Genomic DNA, 21042 nt, shown 5'->3' with positions numbered 1-21042 from the left:
GTCTATGACATCGTATTTACAATCTGTGACACAGGACGCCAACATAAGAAACGGGTTTTTCGACATATTAAATGTGACCGATCGTCAGAGTGTATTTGAAGCATATGCAAGAATATGGTCATAGATACGTAAAGTAGAAGTTGGCGTTTCGCAATACTCAAATACCATAGATAATATACGTAAACTCGATAGATTTGTGTTATTGACGATTTATTGTTTTGATTGCCTGTGAGCAGGTTATTTAGGATTTATCCTTTTAAATAATATTATGGAGACTATTTTAGAGCAGCAACGTCGATATCATGAGGAGCGAGAGCGACTTATGGATGCTATGGTCAAAGAAATTCTCCACAAGAAGTCGGGGGTACGTAGATACATGTTTTTTTAGGTTAGAATGTCGACCGACAGTAGTATTTCGTTCTCATTTGTGTATAAAATAATTATCAAATTATAACTTATTATTTGCTCGCTTTATGCGATTATTAATATTGTGTTTCTCTGTTGTAGTTTCGTGAGACAATAAACTCAGATCATCGGTTGAAAATGCTACTGGACGTAAGTATTATAGGGACCATTATTTTTTCTCTAATGCTGTCTGTCATAGTCGTGCTGTGCTGTTGAAAAATATTACCAAATTGACAAGCTTAATAATGGCTAATGTCCACACCGACAACATTATAAAGGTTCGCAAATAGTTTTAATACAATTTTCGAAAAGGTTTCGTAAAAATACAATGTGTGTATACGTCGGTTCACCAACAGAAGTTTCACGGTCTGGAGTCTGGACTATTGATTCCAATCCCGGGATCCCGAACCATTTTCGATACATTTGAATCCCGGTATTGGTAAACATAATCCCGACACTTTCGTGATTGATTTTTTTTATCAATTTTTATGGAAAATAAAATAAAAACGAAAATATAACAGAAAAAATACTTTTAAATAAACTGAGTTTGAATGAAGTTTGATTTAGTACCCATGTGTTGCCAATTCATTTTATTTTTTCACGTAAATTAATAAAAATGAGAAAGATTGGGAAGAAAACAATGCTTCGCACTTTTAACAAAGTGATTCCACCATGATCTCATACTATTACTGTCAGAAACGGCAATCTCATATAATATATAAACACTAAACACAATATTGATTCTACAAAATTGTATAAACGAAAATCGTTTAGATTTGTAAATGGTTTAACATAAATTAAAAATTCCACATAATATGTACGATGCAGGTAACATCCGTGAAATGAATTTGAGAAATAGAATAAATAAATCAAGAAACATTTAGTTGAGACGTTTCAGCCATTTACACCTAAGCTGTCTTATTTTTATAGAAAGTAAACCATTGCGCACTACCAGAAAATGCTATTTTGGAGCCCACTGGTCACAGGGGGATCACTGGATAATTAATAACCATTTTTTTGTTGCCTTACCCAATCGTAACAGAAAAATAATAAATCCGTTTATTTAAATGAATTAAGAGGGAAAAAGTAGAGCTAGTAAGAGAGTAGAGAGTAAAAAATAGACCGATTTTATCAATGTTATTTGTACTTATTTATAAAAATTTTGTATTAACTATCGAAAAAACATTTTGGCTCGGGATTGGATTCCCTAGGATCCTCTATTTTTATGCGCATATCTCAATTTCTAAGTGATAAAGAGAAAGCCGTCTAAAGTAAAGGGTCTCGGTCTTTGGCTACGGCGACTGGTTTTTGCATTTCTCTCATTGCATCTCATTAAAGAATAATATTATGCTTATTGAAAACATTCAAACTTAAAGTTAGTGATTTACCTGTTCATTTTTTGTTGATAAATTACAATAATTATGGGGATTGTATTCAAGTTCAAAGTAGATTCAGATCACAGAACATATTAACACATGTTTTTAGTTTATCTCATATTTCTCCTTATTTACAACCACACTCCAAAGGTAAATCTCTTTCCATTATTTATTTTGTTCTCCAATTGAGATGAAGGGTCCTTACTGTGTCATTAATGTGAAGGTTTGATTTCAGCATTATTCCGAAAGTACAATGCACCTGAAAGAGTTTTACGAAGACAAAGATGGACTCCGGAAAGAAGAAGTCACGGCGCTGTCAGGCCCCAATGAGTTCCAAGAGTTCTACGGCCGTCTCAAACAGATCAAAGACTTTTACAGAAAGCATCCCAAAGAGGTAATACACTCTCTCTTTTCAAAGGCAACAGCTTCAGGTTCATATCTCTCATGAGAAAGTACATTGATTACTCATATAATGATCATCATCATCAGCCGGGTTGATTCACTGCCGGATTGTGGATTACCTAATACCTTCCCGTAACTTCTGCTGATCCTCGGGTTTTGGGGTGGCCATTTATGCCCCTCGGGTACCATTGCATCTTTGTATCTGTTTCATCATCCGTCGATGGTCTTTCCACATTATGCCAAATGCATACCTATTCATACCATCTTGCGATACTCTTTATTTTGGATTTCCCTAAATGTTCGAAATGGCCTAGCGGTACCGTGTCAGCTATAAAGTCGTAGGTCTCAGATTCGAATCCTGGGTCTGGCCAATTCACATGTTTTTCAATGTGTGTTTGAACGTGAAACATTTCCATTTCTCGTAAAACATAAATCTCTTGATGTGACCTCTTTCTGCATAAGCCTAATAAGCATAATTTACTTTTTAACGTTAAGGGTTCATCTTTAGCATACAAATGTGAGTACCGGTGGCATATGATGATTAACATTTCAGCATTTTGCTCGTATGTAGTTTGTTATGTACACATTATTAAACTGAGTTAATATGTAAACGGATTAGGGTTGTTTGTTTTAGAGCGTTGGAGTGGAGCTCGGAGCAGGAGCACTGGAGCAATGGGATTTTACCCGGAGCACCGAAAATTTGTAGTGCTCCACTGCTCCGGATGTTTTTTTTTATTATTAAATTTTCGTCCTAAAATCCAATAAAAATGGTATATTTTGACACTTTGCAACGCTGGAATTATTTGAAATATGGCAACACTGCCGAGTGATAAATAACCTCATTTTTTTGACAGAAGAGGCAAATAATGAGAGACGATTTGCTCTCGGAAATTTTGTTATATTTTATTTAATTATTATGAATAGAATTAATAATGAAAATGACGATTATTTTAAAACTACTTGTTTTTTTATTTTTTTTAACATTTGTATACATATAATACTTCTAATACTCCCGGAGCGGAGCAGAACCTGGAGTGGAGCCGGAGCAAGCATTAGGTCCCGGAGCGGAGCAACTCAAAAAAGGGTCCGCTCCAACGCTCTGGTTTATTTTGTTTCAATTAAACTGTGGCTTTCTCAACATGGTGCAAAAAGCGCGAATCAAATTGAGGTGCATGTCGCCTACTGTCACGCCGTCGTGGTGTCAACTTTAGTCTATGGTTTCGTCATTTTGCTGAATATTTTGAACGAACACCATCTATGTAAATTCACTGAAAAATGACACTGATGAAGAGTGCCAACTATAATATATTAGTAATTTGAATTATTATTAATTATTTTTTCAATTAATTTTAACAGTTTCTACGTGTGCGTACGTTAAAATTACTTGCAACATGACACCATACATAATATTTGGAATAGAACCCAACCTGCAGACCATAGATAATAGACAACATTCGAAAATACATAGTGCCAACCGCTAAAAACAAATAAATGTGATTTTGACATGACAGTCGAAAAGTGTAGGCATGCAGAAGATGATAAAAGCGTTCATTGAGTCATGCAGGTGTCGATGCAGTGCAATTCAATGTAATGTGACCTCATTGTTGTTTTGGTGATTTCGGCAGATTTTGCCAACTGTCAATGTTAGTTTAAAGCAGAGGTAGTCAACCTGGTCCCTACCGCCCACTAGTGGGCGTTCCAGCTTTCATGATGGGTGGTAAGGGTTTTAAAAATATTTTCATTTCATTTGTAATTTTATCAGACTTAGTAATTACTTAGGTAAGTAATTATTATTATATGCTTTAACTTGCTGTAACTCTGCTTTATAAATATTATAAAGTAAAGTTACTTCCCTACTTTACAAATCACCATTACTGTGGAACCGGTGGGCGGTTAGAAAATTTTACTACTAACAGATACTAAAGTGGGCGGTAGGTATAAAAAGGTTGACTACCCCTGGTTTAAAGGTTAAAAATGTACTACGGGATGGGAGCATCAGTCTGATAACATTTTAAACACCAAGATAAAGTCATTACATACTTTTTTCCTGTAGCGGCAGCTTACTGTGACGTCACGTGATAGTCAGCGACATGCACCATGATATAATTCGCGCTTAATTAACACAATCACTGCTGACCCTTTAATTACCACATTTAAATAACATGTTAATTATATCTAATGGCCAACTACTCCAAACGCGCCAGTCGCAGTGTTAGTACTAAATGAGTTAATGAGTATGTGTGTGTAGATTTTGTCAGGATAAGGACAGTTTCTTTTTGGATTGCAGATCAGTGTTCCCATGTCAGTGGAGTTTGAAGAACTGGCCAAGATGCGTGACAATCCCTCTGATGACACCAGTGAGTATACATGGATAAGTACATCACCCCTCGACAATGTTAAATGCCTGCATTAGTACATTCATTTATCGTTTGTTAAGTGAATACTTTCCAAAGCAAATAAATAGAATTTAGTCTTTAGAAGAAGAACTCACGCCTTTGACAGACCAACAAAAAAGCTGCCGGCATAAGATATCTCATTTTATGTTTAGCGAAGAAGTGTTAGTCTATTAAAGCAATGAGGTGCAGCAAATCTGTTGAGTCATTGTGTTTAATACGTAGGAAATTAATCAGACATTGCATATAAAATTTACTATCAAAATCTGAACACAATTTCACACCATAACTTCCGCAAGGTACATTGCAATTCTAATCTGTTGACAATATGTTATGTAGTGACAAATGCTTGTTAATCCCGGTTAAGAGCGAAGTCACAAATATTGTATTGACATTTCATAGCCCCGATAAATATTGTAGTGAGGTACTTAGAATGCATCTTAGCATATTTATCACAATTTGGTATTATTTTGGAGTGATTTGCGATCGAGAAAAATAACGTTTCGGGACGATGTTATTACATACTCAGAATAGATCTTTTGAATAATAATTTTCATTAAAAACAATACAAAGAGTTTCACTTCTATCACGTGCGCTCACTGCACTCACAATTATATCCCAAACTGTATGGTATAAATAAATATTGCGAAGTTGACTTGTTTTATTTTTCCAGATCTCATCGATTTCTCTGACGAAGAGGGTTACGGAAAATATTTGGACCTCCATGAATGTTACGAGAAATATATCAACCTCAAAGGCATCGAGGTCAGTCTCGCGCTTTTTTCATATTATTTAGTTTGATTTGCCAAAAAAGAGTAGAGACAATACCAAAGTACCCCATTGATGCTACAGATAAAAGTGCCCTACTGCTCACCTCACCATTTTGTATGTATTTGTAGGTACATACTTAACTTTTGTCATAATATGAAATGAGCCTTTTGAAAATTAGATCTTTTTGTCGGTTATTTCAGAAAGTGGATTACATCACGTACTTGGGGCTGTTCGATCACCTGTTTGACATTCCGCGGGAACGCAAGAATGGGGAGTACCGCGCTTACGTGCGCTCGCTGCTACACTACTTGAAGGGGTTTGTGGGGCGCGTCAAGCCATTGCTGGACCCCGCCACCGAGATGACTCTCGCCCACCACCATTTCATCAAGCAGTGGGACACCGGCGCCTTTCCCGGATGGCCGGTCTGCTCTTTACTATCATTTATTATTCACGTCAAACTTCTTTACGAGCGGTATGGTGTAGTTAAATCAAACATAGACGGTATACCTGACATATTGTGGAAAATTCCTGACGAGACATGCATGCGTAATGCAATTAACATCACTACTTAGTGTATCACACGTTCAGACGCGGTAAAACAAAATTTCACCATTACGACGTGAAACTGCATCTTTGATATTGACACTGTTTTTTCAATGATGTACATTTAAAAATATCAGGTTTTACTTCACTGCTGATTCTGCTGTATCATGCGTAAAAAGTTTCACTTTACATAATAGTGGGAACAGTCAAGTCGCGGAAGTCCGTCCAATATTCTATTCACATTAAATGTAACTCGATCGTGAAGCGCTCAGGCTTGTTGACTCATTGTCCCTTTCGACGTGTCTACATTTGGACTTGGTGCAGAGTAGAAAGTGAAAGCTCCAGGCTGACGGCTCAAACAGACCGCATATTAAGTTCAATAGTTAAAAAGTCATATTTGATTTTTCTGAACTCAGTTTGTTTCTATGAAACTTTTTACTTTGATAGACTATTGTGGCATTTCACGCTCGCTAATTTTTTTTTTTTTGAACATGTTTTATTTTTAGAAAGAAACAGGGGGAGCTCTGACGAATGCGGGAGCCCATTTGGACTTATCGGCCTTCTCTTCGTGGGAAGAGCTGGCATCTCTGGGCCTCGATCGGCTCAAGTCCGCCCTCATGGCTCTCGGTCTCAAGTGTGGAGGAACTCTCGAGGAGAGAGCTCAAAGGTTCGTCTGTTATCGTGTGAAAGGCTCCTTTTACTATATCTAAATATAATCATATACCTTAAAAGTATTACGGCTACTACATAATTTAGTTATATTAGGCACCGGCGAAGAGCGGAGGTAGGCTGTGGAGATCCGACATAAATAGTGCACACTAAACTTTGTCAGTCATACTTATATGTTTTCATTGAACTAAGAATATGAATAAGTGTATAAGTTTAGACAGATCACCATGGCCTAACTCCACCCTTCACCACTGATGGTGATCCATGATCAGCCAATAGCATTTTAGTGGAGTTTAAATTTAGGTAATAATGATAAGGCATTACACAATTTAGAAAATTGAAAAAATGAGTATCCCTAAGATTGAGTCTCATTTTGCTCCTTATTTTTTAAATAAAAAATGGCACACAAATCAGTTTACTAATTTTGAACACCTTAAAAACCATATATTCATGAAAATTGTTTTTGCAGAACAGATACGATCATTAACAGTGTTTTTTTCCTCAAAACATACCTGTTTCATCTTGTTTTAACTTAAAAAATGATGATTCCACAGTCACCTCGGATCAGTTCTTTTTAGAATCGTTATAATTGTAGTTTTACCATAATAGTTGTATGTCACAACCGCCGTTAACCATTATTGCCTTTCTGCAGATCAGAAAAAACAATTTTCATACAGAAATGAACCCATCAACATAATGTTTTTAATCGTCATGAAATCACAAAGAGCTGCAAAATATGCTTATGTAATTTAAATAAATCGGTTCTGCAATTTTACAATATTTTACTGGCCGTAATCTGCGTTTGTGACAATCTAAAGTATTGAACAGGAAATAATAAACCTGGTTCTGGAAATACACATAGGTATTGTTTTTCAATTTGTGTTTGAGTCAAAGTATGGACCTAATAGGTTGGGCAAGTGGCTGATCTCCATTTCTCGTAAAAACAAATTGTTAATGCAAACCTCCACCCTGTGGAAGCCCATATGATTGTTACAATTAGAATCGGACATGGTTAAAAAAAAAAAAGTATTGAACACAGGTATCTTTTGGAATAACTATTTAATACTAAGCCATGATAGATTACAATATTATTAACATCACAGAGATTCAAATAAGAGCTTCATTTGGCAGCCTGTTGTAGAAGTAAATCTCCATACTATCTAATTCTAATACTTGCACTATAGAAAAGGTTCAAGCATATGTTCAATTTGAATTGTTTTAAACCATTTTATTAGTTTTTAAATTTATTCATATTGAAAAGTGTCTTATTTGAACTGTATCGCTGTGAACCAGGTTGTTCAGCACTAAAGGGCAGGCGGCACTGGACCGCTCTTTGGTGGCAAAGAAGGGCGCGGCCCGAGCCAAAACTTCAACGCACCATCGCCATAAGGACATTGCCGCGATCGAAGCGCAGGTCTACAGGTTCGCTTTCTGTCTTTCATCCTTTTTCTTTCCTCTTTTATGGCGCTCTTAACATCGGTGGAAAGTGGAGATATGACTCTATGACTCCGTATAATGTTTGTTATCTTCTTTCATGCTGCTGCAAAATAATTATTTTCTCATGATATATTCTTCAGAAGTATGAATCATCATCAGCACCATACAATTTTCGGAAGATACAAGTTTGATAGGTCAAAATATATGGGTTTTTTATTTTCATATAAGTATTGTTTCACCATTGACTACGTAATATGTCTAACCGGGTCGAGATTAACTAACGACTCTGCATTGTGCTGTCGGAGTCTTCGATGAATCACTGATGCTACCTGTGGTCTGCAATGAGTTACCTACACATTTTGTGGGTGTTTTGACACTCATCTCATATGGCACCAAGCCTAATGGACAGATTTATGTATAAATATCAATAGTATGGTGCGGTAACCGGAGAAAACAAAACATGAAGAAACATAACAGTGACAACAGAACAGCCAGTGGAAAAATAAAACATTCATTTATGTCACATCTATTTATTAATGAAATACTTATAAAACTTAGGTTTATTAAAGAAATATATATAAATATTTAATGTTGGTCATTCGGCGTAAAAACCTCAATTTATCTGCTTGATTTCGATAATCATGCACAACTATTGCCACCCGATTACTATGGATCCTATGAAGGATGGTGACCTGTTTGGGCATTGCCTAATAATAATCGCTGGCAAGCTATATCTCACTTTAATCCCTCTAATAGGTTTCAAATGCTTGGGTGACTACAATGAAATAATGAGATAAGGCCTACACAACAATTTGTGGTCTTAGGACATCTCCCAGCAGCAGCCTCAAAATGATTCCATGCTCTAATTGGAAAGAGTGGTGATCTTTCTGTTTTTTATGTCCACAATATTATTAAACTCATTATTTTGTTGTACCTAGTCACCCAAGCGTTTTGAACATATTAGATTGATTAAGACGAGATATATCTAGCTTGCCGGCAACACCGAGTTGAATCCCGTTTAATTGAGACGTTCCAGCAATTAGGAATGCATAATTTATATAATTTGATTTTTTTTTACGGTGTATTGAAAACCTGTGTTATTAAAAATCTATACAACATTTATTATAGAGATACAACAATTTCAATATTAAATGTTATATTTTTCCTTAAATGTCATAGTTCTGTTTATCGCTGTTCTGTTTTGTCACCGTTCTGTTTCTTCGTGCTCTGTTATATCATGTTTTGTTTATTCATGGAACCATATGGTGCCATATTTGTTTAAATCATGCAAGCAATTAATATAACAAAAGAAAATAGTTATATACAGAATGAACCTCAAAGTATTTTTATTGGCTTTAAAGTAAAACTTGCTAGTAAATCAGATCGCTCGAAATAAATCACTGTTGACTGACTGTTTTAATAATTGTCCATTCTGCTTGTTGTTGGTAATGAATGGTCATGAATGTTAATGAAATATCTCGGCAAATGTGGAACAGAATTCTGTCAACTGTGACTTATATGTATATCCATTATAATGTTGAATTAGGTATGCGTCACTGGTGTCTGAGCAGCGGGCGTCCACGCGGGAGAATGTGGAGCGGAAACAGGCCCGTACGGCAGGAGAGCGTGGCGACAGCTCGCCTGACGAGAGCGAGGCCGACAGCGACGCGGATGCGGACGCCGACGATGTGCCCTTTAACCCCAAGAACCTGCCGCACGGCTGGGATGGAAAGGTGCCATATTTATATCTCTGCACTGTCCCATTCTCTTCCAATCAATATTATTTTCACTCATAATGCTACCCGCTCTGCTGTGGGGATCTATTTTCACAAAACTTTTTCCAAATTTCGTTTATATTGGCGACCATCTTTTGTAATTTTAAGTCAATCTCCCACACGTCAAGTCAAGTCCCTCTAATTTTTTTATTGTGTGTGTAAAGCTGTAAATTTTGTACAATGAAAATATGTATGTACAGTCGAACTCGGTTTTTACAATCTCGGCCATAGCGAGATATCGGATGTAATGAGGAAACATTCGTTTACATTTGGTTTATGATTTTCTCCATACATTTATTCACTGTTACGAGCAACATTTCGGATGTACCGAGCTAAAATACTGTTAATGTGTCGATCGTTTAAAAACATTTCGACCCTAAGCAATAAAATCCGATCGGACAGGATGCCGCCGGGTACAGTTTACGTTTATGACACTAGTTAAGTGTCTAATTGTTGTTTTCGCTGACAAAAATGAAAAAGTATCCACGCACATGGTTGAAAAATCGAAGGTTTGTGAAGTCCGTAGGTACCTACCAGTGTTCATTACAATAAACAACTTCTTTTGTAGTTTATGTAGGCAATGCTTGTTTCGGGGATTTTTACGATGGTTTTCAGATTTTTTATTTTTGACTTTTTTTGTTATGTGACCGCTCATTTAAAAATACGTATTGATACACCCCTGTTACAGGCGGGCTTCTCCCGGTGTAAAATAATCATTTAGTAGCTATAAGTCGAAACGTAACCCTGACCTCTAGAAACGGCTTCATAAAACATCTAATCTGATTCCTTTCTCAACCACGTAAGTATTTTTTTTATTCATAAGTAAAGGCCTTCGTCCGATGTGTGAAAATCACATATTGGGTGGAGGTGTAATTAAGATAAATTAAAATTAAATTTAAAAAGTGTAAATGATGATGGATGAAAGAGATAATTTTAAGACTAAATATAAGTATTCAAATATAATAAATTTTGTCGCGCATTGCGCAACGGTGAAATCCTCGCGCGTCGGCGCCAGGATCAGGCTCGTGATTCGCCGAATCAAAGATCATGCGCTTAGATTTGGCCAATCACGAGTCCTTTTTACTAGTCGGCGTGGGTACGGGAAATCTAAAAAGAAAAAAAAGAAAGTTAGTAAGCGTCCTTTGTAAACCGTGCACGGACCTGCGAAACTGATTGTAAAAACAAAATATGTAAAAGACTACAAAATAACATTGTCCAACTAAATATTAAAATATATAACGCTAAGACCCGCACAAGAAAGACTGAGTGTTTTATTTAACCTAACAAACATAAACATATCGTTCTTTTTTGTGAATCCGGGGTTCGATGGACACTTGAGCTAGCCGCTGGAACCCCGGACATCTCAGTATTCTCTGATATAACGAGTATCGCTTATAACGAGCAAATTCAGTCGGTCCCATCTTCCTCGTAATAACCAAGTTCGACTGTATATTTTTTGCATAGATAAATGAACAGGACAAGTTTTATATTATCTGTGAAAAAACATAATCTAGTCTAAAATCTAAGTAGTTTTGTTTATGTAAATTGTACTCTGATTAGTTTTTCAAACAGTTATTAGGTGTTCCGATTAGAATCTGGGACAAAATAGCCTGCAGAGTACTGAGAGTTAAGTTTGTGTATGGAATAAGAAAAAAAATTATAATAATTAGAAATAGATACCTAAGTACATAACATAATGTTTTCGATATGATCAGCACGATTCGAATTTGACAGGTTCAGCCTACAGAGGCTCGACGCCAGTTTACATCTGAAAAAGTTGATGAAGTCTACCAAAATGAAAACCGAATCTACGAGGGTGGGTCAATAATTCCTTAGAAAAAAGCATTAAAACAGTTTTTATTTTTGTATTTTTTTTTATTTCTCAACATAATCTCCTTGGAGCTCAATACACTTGGTTAGACGTTTCTCAATTTTTTTTAAACCGTCAGAAAAATAAGTTTTCGGAAGGTCCTCAAAATAAGCATTTGTCCGATCGATGACTTCTTCATTTGAAAAAAAACGTTGTCCACTTAGCCATTTTTTTAAGTTTGGGAAAAGGAAAAAGTCACTGGGGGCTAAATCTGGCGAATACGGTGGGTGGTCGACCAATTCGAACTTCAATTCTTCAATTTTAGCCATTGATCGTAAACATGTGTGAACATGGGCATTGTCCTGATGAAAGAGGATTTTTTTCCTGTTTAAATGAGGCCATTTTTCTTCAATTTCGTTTTTTAGCTGGTCCAATAAAGATGCATAATAATCCCCTGTTATTGTTTTTCCTTTTTCCAAATAGTCAACGAAAATAATTTCACGTGCATCCCAAAATACAGTAGCCATAACCTTACCAGCTGATTTTACGGTTTTCGCCTTCTTTGGACATGGTTTGTCTTCGCAATCCACTGCTTTGACTGTTCTTTCGTCTCGGGAGTATAGTGGTGTATCCATGTTTCATCTACAGTCACAAAGCGACGAAAAAATTCATCCGGATTGCGTTGCATGAGCGACAACAGGGCTTTAGAGGCCACCACCCTATTGCGTTTATTGTCGACTGTGAGCAAACGCGGCACCCATCTTGCAGAAATATTTTTCATGCCCAATTTGTCATGTAAAATAGAAATGACGCTACCTTTTGAGATCCCTGTAACCTCAATTATCTCACTCAACTTTAATCTTCGGTCACTTAACACCATATCGTGGATTTTATTGATCATTTCTGGTGTAGTCACCTCTACAGGACGTCCTGAGTAGGGAATCCAATCCCGAGCCAAAATTCTGATCCCGGGATTTCGGGATTACAATTTGACAATCCCGGGATCCCGGGACTGGTCCCGGGATTGGGATTTTTTTCCATTGTTATTATAATTTTTTTATATTTACAAATAACATTGATAAAATCGGTCAAAAATAAATCTAGTATCATCATCATCATCATCATCATCAGCCTGAATCTATCCACTGCTGGATGAAGGCCTCTTCAAGTTGCTTCCACTTCTCTCGGTCCTGTGCATTGCGTTGCCACGTACTTCCGCAGAACTTTATCATTTCATCGATCCAGCGGCCTCTAGGTCTACCTTGTGGACGTTTTGTACTTCTTGGATACCACTGGATGACTAGATTTGTCCAACGATTGTCTCTTCTTCGAGCTATGTGTCCAGCCCATCTCCATTTAAGGCTTTTAATAAACTCTATTACATCGCAAACCCTTGTCTGCTTCCTTATCCACTCATTCCTCTTTTTGTCCTTTCGCGTTATGCCCAGCATGCACCTCTCCATACCACGTTGTGCTACTCTAAGTTTCTGGATCTCTCTTTTACTTAGGGTCCATGTTTCACACGCATATGTCATCACGGGAAGCACACACTGGTTGAACACTTTGCGCTTTAGGCACAGTGGAAGGTCACTTTTGAAGACATTATTCAGGCGGCCAAAAGCACTCCAGCCTAGCTTTACTCTGCGAACAATTTCATCAAATATACATCCATCTATAGATACTTGTTGTCCCAGATAGATGTAGCTTTTCACCTGTTCGAGCTGAGTGCCATTGGTGAGGATCTCTTTTTGGCCTGCAAAGCAGTTGAACATGACTTTCGTCTTTGTTACATTTATTTTCAAACCTACTTTGTTGCTTACTTCAGCGAGTTCCTGCATTCTGCTTTGGAGGTCTTCTGAGTCTTGCGAGAAAATTACTATGTCATCGGCAAAGCGCAGATGACTCAGGTATTCTCCATTTATGGGGATCCCTTTGTCATTCCAGTCAAGTTGCCTGAATAAGTCTTCAAGGGTAGCTGTAAATAGTTTAGGTGAGATTGTATCACCTTGTCGGACTCCTTTGCTGATAGGAAATCTGCGCGATGGTTTATGGAGATTTACAGATGCTGTTGCGCTACTGTATATTTTATTGAAAATATTTATATAGCGTCCAGGGATTCCTTGTTTTCTGAGTGCGTCGAGTATTGAACATTTCTTTATCGAATCAAACGCCTTCTCATAGTCTATAAAACCCATGCATAGTGGCAGTTTGTATTCCTGGTACCGCTCTATGATTTCTCTGACGACTTGGATATGGTCCATAGTGCTGTATCCTCCTCTAAATCCGGCTTGTTCTCTCGGTTGGTTCTCGTCTAGTACATTTTGCAGACGGTTTGAGAGAATTTTTGTGAACGTCTTGTAGAGAATAGGGAGTAGACTTATTGGACGATAATTTGCTAGGTCTTCTCTGTCACCTTTTTTGTGAAGAATGACAATGCTGGCATTTTTCCATACCTCTGGGACATCCTCTTTGCATATGCAGGCTGTGAACAATTGTGCAAGTACTTCATTTGCATCCTTTCCTGCTTTTTTGAGGATATCTATCGTTAAACCGTCTTCCCCGGGGGCTTTCCCACTTTTCATGTAATTTAAAGCATGGGTTACTTCCCAGGATGTAATTTCGGGAGTATGGTCTTCCGAATTTCCATTTCTCTGAAGATCTAAGTCTATAGTCGTATTGTCAGTGTCATCACTGTAGAGATCGCTGTAGAACTCTTCAACTCGGCTTAACAAGTGTTCCCAATTTCTGACGATAGAACCATCTTTTGCTTTTAGTGCTGTGATTTGACGTTTTCCTATCGACAAGCATTGCTTGTTTTTGTTTAAACTTCTGCCTGCTTTCACAATTGCTTGTATGAGGTTTACATTGAATTTACGAAGGTCTTCTCTAATCTTCCTTCGGAGGGTTTTGCAAAGTGATGAAAACTCCATATCGTTTTGCGCCTGTCTATCGCTCTTGGTTTTCCTTCTCTGCTCCATAAGATTCAATGTTGCCTTCGAAAGCTTGGTGGAAGGTGTAACTTCTGAGCTTTTTACGCCTGTTTTTTCTGCACATTGTAGAATAATATTCGTTATATCCTCCGCGTTGGATAGGGAAACGGTTTCGTTCTCATCTAAGAAAGCCGATAGTGCATTTTTGAGTTCATTTTGGAATTCAGTATTGTTCTGCATGTATACGCGAGCATTTGACTTCTTCTGCAGTTTGGATCTTTCTGATTTGACGTTCAATCTTATCTTACATCTCACCATCCGGTGATCACTGCCGGTGTTAAACTGATTGATCACCTTACAGTTTAAAAATGTATATTTTCTGTCAGCGAGGATGTAATCGATTTCGCTGGTCCTTCCTGTCGGGCTTCTCCACGTCCATTTACGTGTAGGTTTATGTTGAAAAAAGGAATTCATGATGTGAAGATTGTTGGTTTCAGCAAACTCCACAAGCATGTCCCCTCTACCATCCCTTGAGCCATGTCCGAAATGTCCGACCGCTACGTCATCTCTTTGGTATGATCCAATACGTGCATTGAAATCTCCCATTATGATGTTGAAGTGGCATTTACTTTTATTTTTCAAGGATGTTATTTCCTCGTAAAACTCTTCCACTTTTTCATCAGGATAGCTCTGTGTCGGAGCATATACTTGCAAAATCTGAATGCGGTACCTAGCATTGATTTTAAGTATCACGCTTGCGACCCTGTCAGAAATGCAGTTGAACTCGACTATGCGGTCCCTCCAGGCTTTGTTGACAACAAATCCAACACCGCTCGTGCGTCCTTCATCGGTTCCTTTGGAGTACAGCACATGTCCGCTTTGTAAAGTAATAATACTCTCACCTTTACGCCTTACTTCGCTGAGTCCGACAACATCCCAGTGGATATTCCGGAGCTCTTCTTGAAACTCTACAAGTTTGGCATCGCTGGACAATGTTCTTGCGTTATATGTAGCAATGGTCATCTGTTGGCAGCCTTTTCCGGGTCTCCGGGGATTTTTAGCACCCTCTGCCTTCCTTCGCTGATCGCTGCCGTGATCAGTATCAGGTTGGCCTCCGGAGAATGAGGGCCGGGTTCTAGAAGTTTTTGTTTTCATATGAAGGTTTTGGACATAACACACCACGCTGTCCAGACGGGTTGGTGTGTGGTTTTTCTGTCTGGGTGATCCTTCCCGTAGCCAAAGGTCTCTCGTTTTAAGGCGCCAGAGTTTCGCCTTGCACCCTTCTCTATTAGCTACAGATATTATGTTGCGTTATACAGCACATTATCTGCATTGCCCGGGGGACTATTTAAGACATTTATTGTTAATATTGTATACGTTAAATCTTGGAAATACTTTTTAAATTGCTTAATGGAGTAAATAATATTGTTATATAAATAATAATGTGAATTTAATATGAGATTGCTATTTCTGATAGTAAAGACATAATGAATAGATCAGCGAGATTTAAAATAGTAAAGCAAATAATCATAGCGTACTTATGGCCTTTCCGCTTCATAAATCTAATTAGTCAGCCAAATATGAAACTGCCGTAATACGTATGATATCATGGTGGAATTACTTTGTTAAAAGTGCGAAGCATTGTTTTTTTACCAATCTTTCTCATTTTTAATAATCTATGTGAAAAAATAAAATGAATCGGCAACCTACACATCAAACTTCATTCAAACTCAGTTTATTTCTAATGTAGTTATTTTGTATTAAAAGTATTTTTTCTGTTATATTTTCCATAAAAATTGATAAAAAAATCAATCCCGAAATCCCGGGATTATGTTTATCAATCCCGGGATTCATAGGTATCGAAAATGGCTCGGGATCCCGGGATCCCGGGATTCGGGATCCCGGGATTGGATTCCCTAGTCCTGAGCGTGGTTCATACTTTGTTGATGTACGACCACGTTTAAATTCATTTAACCAGTTATAAATAGTTGCAAGTGAAGGAGCAGATATGCCGTGAACTAAATCCAACACATTTTTTATTTCCTTTGCTGTTAACCCTTTTATATTAAAATGTTTAATAACAGCTCTAAACTCAATTTTCTCCATTTTCCATTTTTCCATTTTCCACAAGCAAATTTTTTTTTTAAATGTACGAAAAACACACAACAACCCGACCAATCTGATTGAAACTTCGCAGCATACTGAATCGGTAGTGCCGCTGCATGAAAACAAACCGCTTACAGTACTAGTCGCGCCACTTGTCGGCTTTTCTAAGGACTTATTGACCCACCCTCGTAATTATCCTTAATCAACATCAACATGGTTTTCTTCCCACTTAACAATCTCCTTATATTATAATATGTATCCATCATATTTTCGAGAAGAAACTGTAAGTAGATTCAATATATATAATATTATATACTTCTCTTGTGGCCTATACATTTCTACAATATGGTCCCCTTTTAATAAAGCTCACATATATTGAAAGATGTTAATGTAAATTTCTACGTTTTTATTAACTTTAAACTTGGTTTTTCAGCTGAATCAATTGTCGATAGTAATTTGTTAGAGATAACTAATCTGTCTTTAAAATCAGAGCGGGAAATAGCAGACGTTTTGGTTATGTTTAAAACTGTAAACTCAATTTTCGACTGCCTCAGTTTCGTGTCCCTACCAGGCAGACAAAAAATTGCGACCCTTTTCACATAAATTTTTTTAAAGCCAACCCCTCTGCTTATTTTTCAATACCAAGGATTCATTCTCTTTCTGATAGTTCTTCTACTGACATGTTCAATACCTCCGTTCAGGCAATCGAGCATTGCAATAAATGATTTTTTTCTGTTGTCTACTTACTCCACTTCTTTTCATATTTTGTGCTGCTTTTATAGCGCCTGTACATGTGCATGGATTTACTGGCACCAATAGTGTGTAGATTAAAAAATCGAGATAGGTATAACTGTTTACACGTAAAAGTGCTGACTCTCTCTCCAATGTCATTCTTCGAGTGAGATGAGTTGTTGTCGTTGTGTGGTGCTATTTGAGGGGTTCGGACAGGTTGTGAAAATCGGTAAATATGAAAATCCTCTGTGTGTAGTTCCTATTTCTCGTTCTACCTGCGCATATGTCATGCAAGTTGCAACTATCGCGTGAACATTCAGAAGCCGCTGAACTTTTTAGATTCACGCATACAGTCTTTCAACTTGCATGATAATACGTATTTATATTTGCATTCTATCATGGTCGCTCGTAACAATATGCACTGCCGCCAGTAAATCCATGCACGTGTGGACAGGCTATAATGTTATTGTACTTTTTCTTCTATTTTATTTCAAATTTAACGATAAATAAATTGTATTTAGTTGTTGTATAAATTGTATATGCCTGTAATTAATTATTATTCATTATTCGTATTATTCTTGTGCTCAATATTTTGTTTTAGTGCGTTTATAAATTGAATAAATAAATAACATATTATGATTATTTTGATGAGTGTCAATTTTATTTCCGACAGCCCATCCCGTATTGGCTCTACAAGCTGCACGGCCTCAACATTTCATATTCGTGCGAGATCTGCGGCAATTTCACGTACAAGGGGCCAAAGGCGTACCAGAGACACTTTGCGGAGTGGAGGCATGCACATGGAATGCGCTGCCTCGGCATTCCCAACACGGCCCACTTTGCCAACGTCACGCACATCGAAGACGCCCTCGCTTGTAAGCTTCCTCTCTATTTTCCGCACACTCGCTCGGATTTATTGTTTTATATGTCATGTGTTCCAAGTCATGCGAAATGAGTCACTCAGCCCAAGAAACATAGCGTCGCTTAAGAAACACCGCGGAAGTCAATTAATTAAAATTTTCAGGGGCAAACAAAAACCGTCTCAAAAAATTTAAAATTGATACCTTTTAACTTTTTTTTTTTTTTGTGTTTAGTTAAAAAAATGCTTGTCCAGGTAGAAAATTGGCCTGGTTTTTTTTGAAGATGTGTATTATCAGGTCCCTTATTCTCATCAAGATGATGTTTGCCAAAATTTTTCCCAGAATACTGAGTAGCGTAAAGCCTCAGAAATTGTCGCAGCTAAGAGTTTACCTTTTTTGTGAAGTGTGATGAGATCATCGTTCACCCAGTTCCTTGGACAGCGCTCTTCTACCCACACCTTTGTCATCAGATGAAACATAGGGTGGAGGATTGGACTCAAGCTGTACTTGAGGAATTCAGGATGTATGCCGTTTCTCCCGGTGCCTTCCGTTCTTGAGCCTTTTCACAGCCGATTTTATCTAGGCGTGCGTCGGTGAGCGCTCGCTCGATCGCTCTGGGGATATCCAAAAGTAAGGCTTCCGCAGGTAGTGAGTGGTTCAGCACTCCGCAGAAATGATTCTTCCAAATCTTCTTGACTCTTTCTGCATCAGACTAATGCACCACTGGGGTCACGGACGGCTCCAGGAGTCGGTGGTCGCCTGCCGCAGACTTCACAGGTGATTTGGAAGAGTTTCCTGGTCTCATTTCTGCTTGCTGTTGTCTTACTGAGAAGTTCCTATCCGTGCTTCAAGCTGTACAAGAAATGCTCAATCTGCATCCTGGTGCGTCCATCAGGAGTCGTCCACGTGTAGGTACTTGTAGATGTCTCTGTGGGGGAAAACAATGCTTACAATGGCGAGTTCGTTCAGGGTTGCAAATTGTACTTGTCGCTTACCATTGTCGTTGGGGTCACCGAGACCGTTTCGCTCCACCACCACAGGGCCTAGCACCGGGTCCGCTTCTAGTATTCACCATGACCGTTATAATTACGTTTTTGCACTGTTAACCCAATGCTTACGGGCCGCACAAAATTGTGTTTTTGCTAATTGCTTTTCAAATGCAAATTAACACGTTAATTAAATAATTAATCAAAAGAGCCCGTAAACATTGGGTTAAGTTTAAAACTGATAGTAATATTAGGTGTTTCATTTTTGTGCGTTTGGACTTGCATTGTTTCTAAAGCCAAAATGAATTTTACGGTTGGTGATTTCATCTAAAAGCCTTGAATTGGACTGATTGGAATGATTGTGCACATTCACCAAAATTTTTCTTTTACATTAGCTTAATCTCATTTAATTTACCTTTTAAGGGCCTAAATTTGAATCATCTTTGGGAGCTTAGTCGGAACAATCCCCTTATAATATTATTTTACCATTTATTGAATGACTATTGAGATAAAATCATCATTAAAAAATATACTTTTATATATAGAGGACACAAATACATAACTCAAAATGTAACTCAAGTTACTCAAGTAATGTAGCTCAAAAAAAAATATTATACCTAAGAATCCTAAGCCTAGTAATGACATATACATCTTTCACTTCAGACTAAGCTCCCAAAGATACTCCAAATTTTTGAGCTTTATATGGCACGTGGGCTCTTCAACATTTCTTAAAATAATTGATGTAAAATATGTTTCAGTGTGGGAAAAGTTAAAGCAGCAAAAGGAAGGAGAGCGGTGGGTGGCGGAGAATGAAGAGGAGTACGAAGACTCGCTGGGGAATGTGGTCAACCGAAAGACCTTCGAAGATCTCAAACGGCAAGGGTTGCTTTAACCCTTTATTGACTCATTCCGTTCGCCTAATTCAAATGTTTGTTTGTTTTCAGATAAAAAAAGTAAACATCCAAAAATTTATTTACGATTTGTGTTTTTGTACAAAATGATTTTGACTGTGAAGTTACATTTTTTCTTTTAAATAAATTATCTACCTTCTACTAACTGAATCCAACTGAACCCAACTGTAGTACCTGTACTGTAATATAACAACCCAACCGAACCGAATCGAATCGAATCCAACCGAACCCAACCGTAGCCAACAATACAGAATTGTACTGTACTGCATAACACAGTATGACATAGTGTAACACAGTGTAACATAAAGGGGTGTACACATTGAAAAAAATGTTAGCAATGTTTTACAATAATTTTCATAATTTATTTGACCATAAATTATATTAATCGTTTGTGGCACTAAATTGAAAATTCATGCTGTTGCCAAGTGTCCACACAGAGATAAATGGTAATATTTTAAAATGAGGTCATGCATCATAAAAATAATCACTCATGCTAGGGGAGTTTTTACGACTTTTATGGCTTTGATAATTTATTTCCTGTTGCCAAAAATAATGTTTAACTGTTTGGGTATTCGTTGAAATTTATTTAAGAAAAATGAACAAAGTGTTCCAAGTATATAAATATGTTGGGTGTCTCGCGAATACAGAAATACTTCGAAGAGCCGAAATAAAATTTATCCGTTATGTATTTAGGTATTTTCAAATTCTAGCGGGGCATTAAAATTTTAATTGTATCTAAATATGCATTAACATGTTAGAGTATCTCCAGTAAGGATACTTGATCCATTTTATTATCACGTGAATGTTTATGTATACAACATTCATTGCAAATGTCATCTGTCAGATAGATATAGGTATTATGCGAAGCAAATTGAGGCGCTGAGTCGCTAAAGTGGCTCCTGAGGGTTTTTTGAGTTTTGAGTAAATCACGAAAAA

General features: G+C 37.4%; 1 protein-coding gene across 1 annotated transcript; it reads left to right on the top strand.

Moving 5' to 3' along the window:
- Positions 1-166: 166 nt before the first annotated feature.
- Positions 167-20247, top strand: noi (splicing factor 3a subunit 3 noi). Its single transcript, XM_085945518.1, has 11 exons — positions 167-364; positions 508-555; positions 2017-2175; positions 4471-4540; positions 5250-5341; positions 5548-5769; positions 6397-6557; positions 7853-7981; positions 9543-9729; positions 18023-18224; positions 19954-20247. Exons 1-11 carry the CDS (start codon positions 269-271, stop codon positions 20085-20087), a joined length of 1500 nt encoding a protein of 499 aa, XP_085801644.1. The 5' UTR covers positions 167-268; the 3' UTR covers positions 20088-20247.
- The last annotated feature ends 795 nt before the right edge of the window (positions 20248-21042 follow it).

This window comes from Rhyacophila brunnea, unplaced genomic scaffold (assembly GCF_057557595.1).
Source record: "Rhyacophila brunnea isolate RB1 unplaced genomic scaffold, BYU_Rbru_1.0 scaffold_18, whole genome shotgun sequence".
In the NCBI taxonomy this organism is placed as follows: Eukaryota; Metazoa; Arthropoda; class Insecta; order Trichoptera; family Rhyacophilidae; genus Rhyacophila; species Rhyacophila brunnea.
This window is presented reverse-complemented; position numbering and strand designations above follow the sequence as displayed.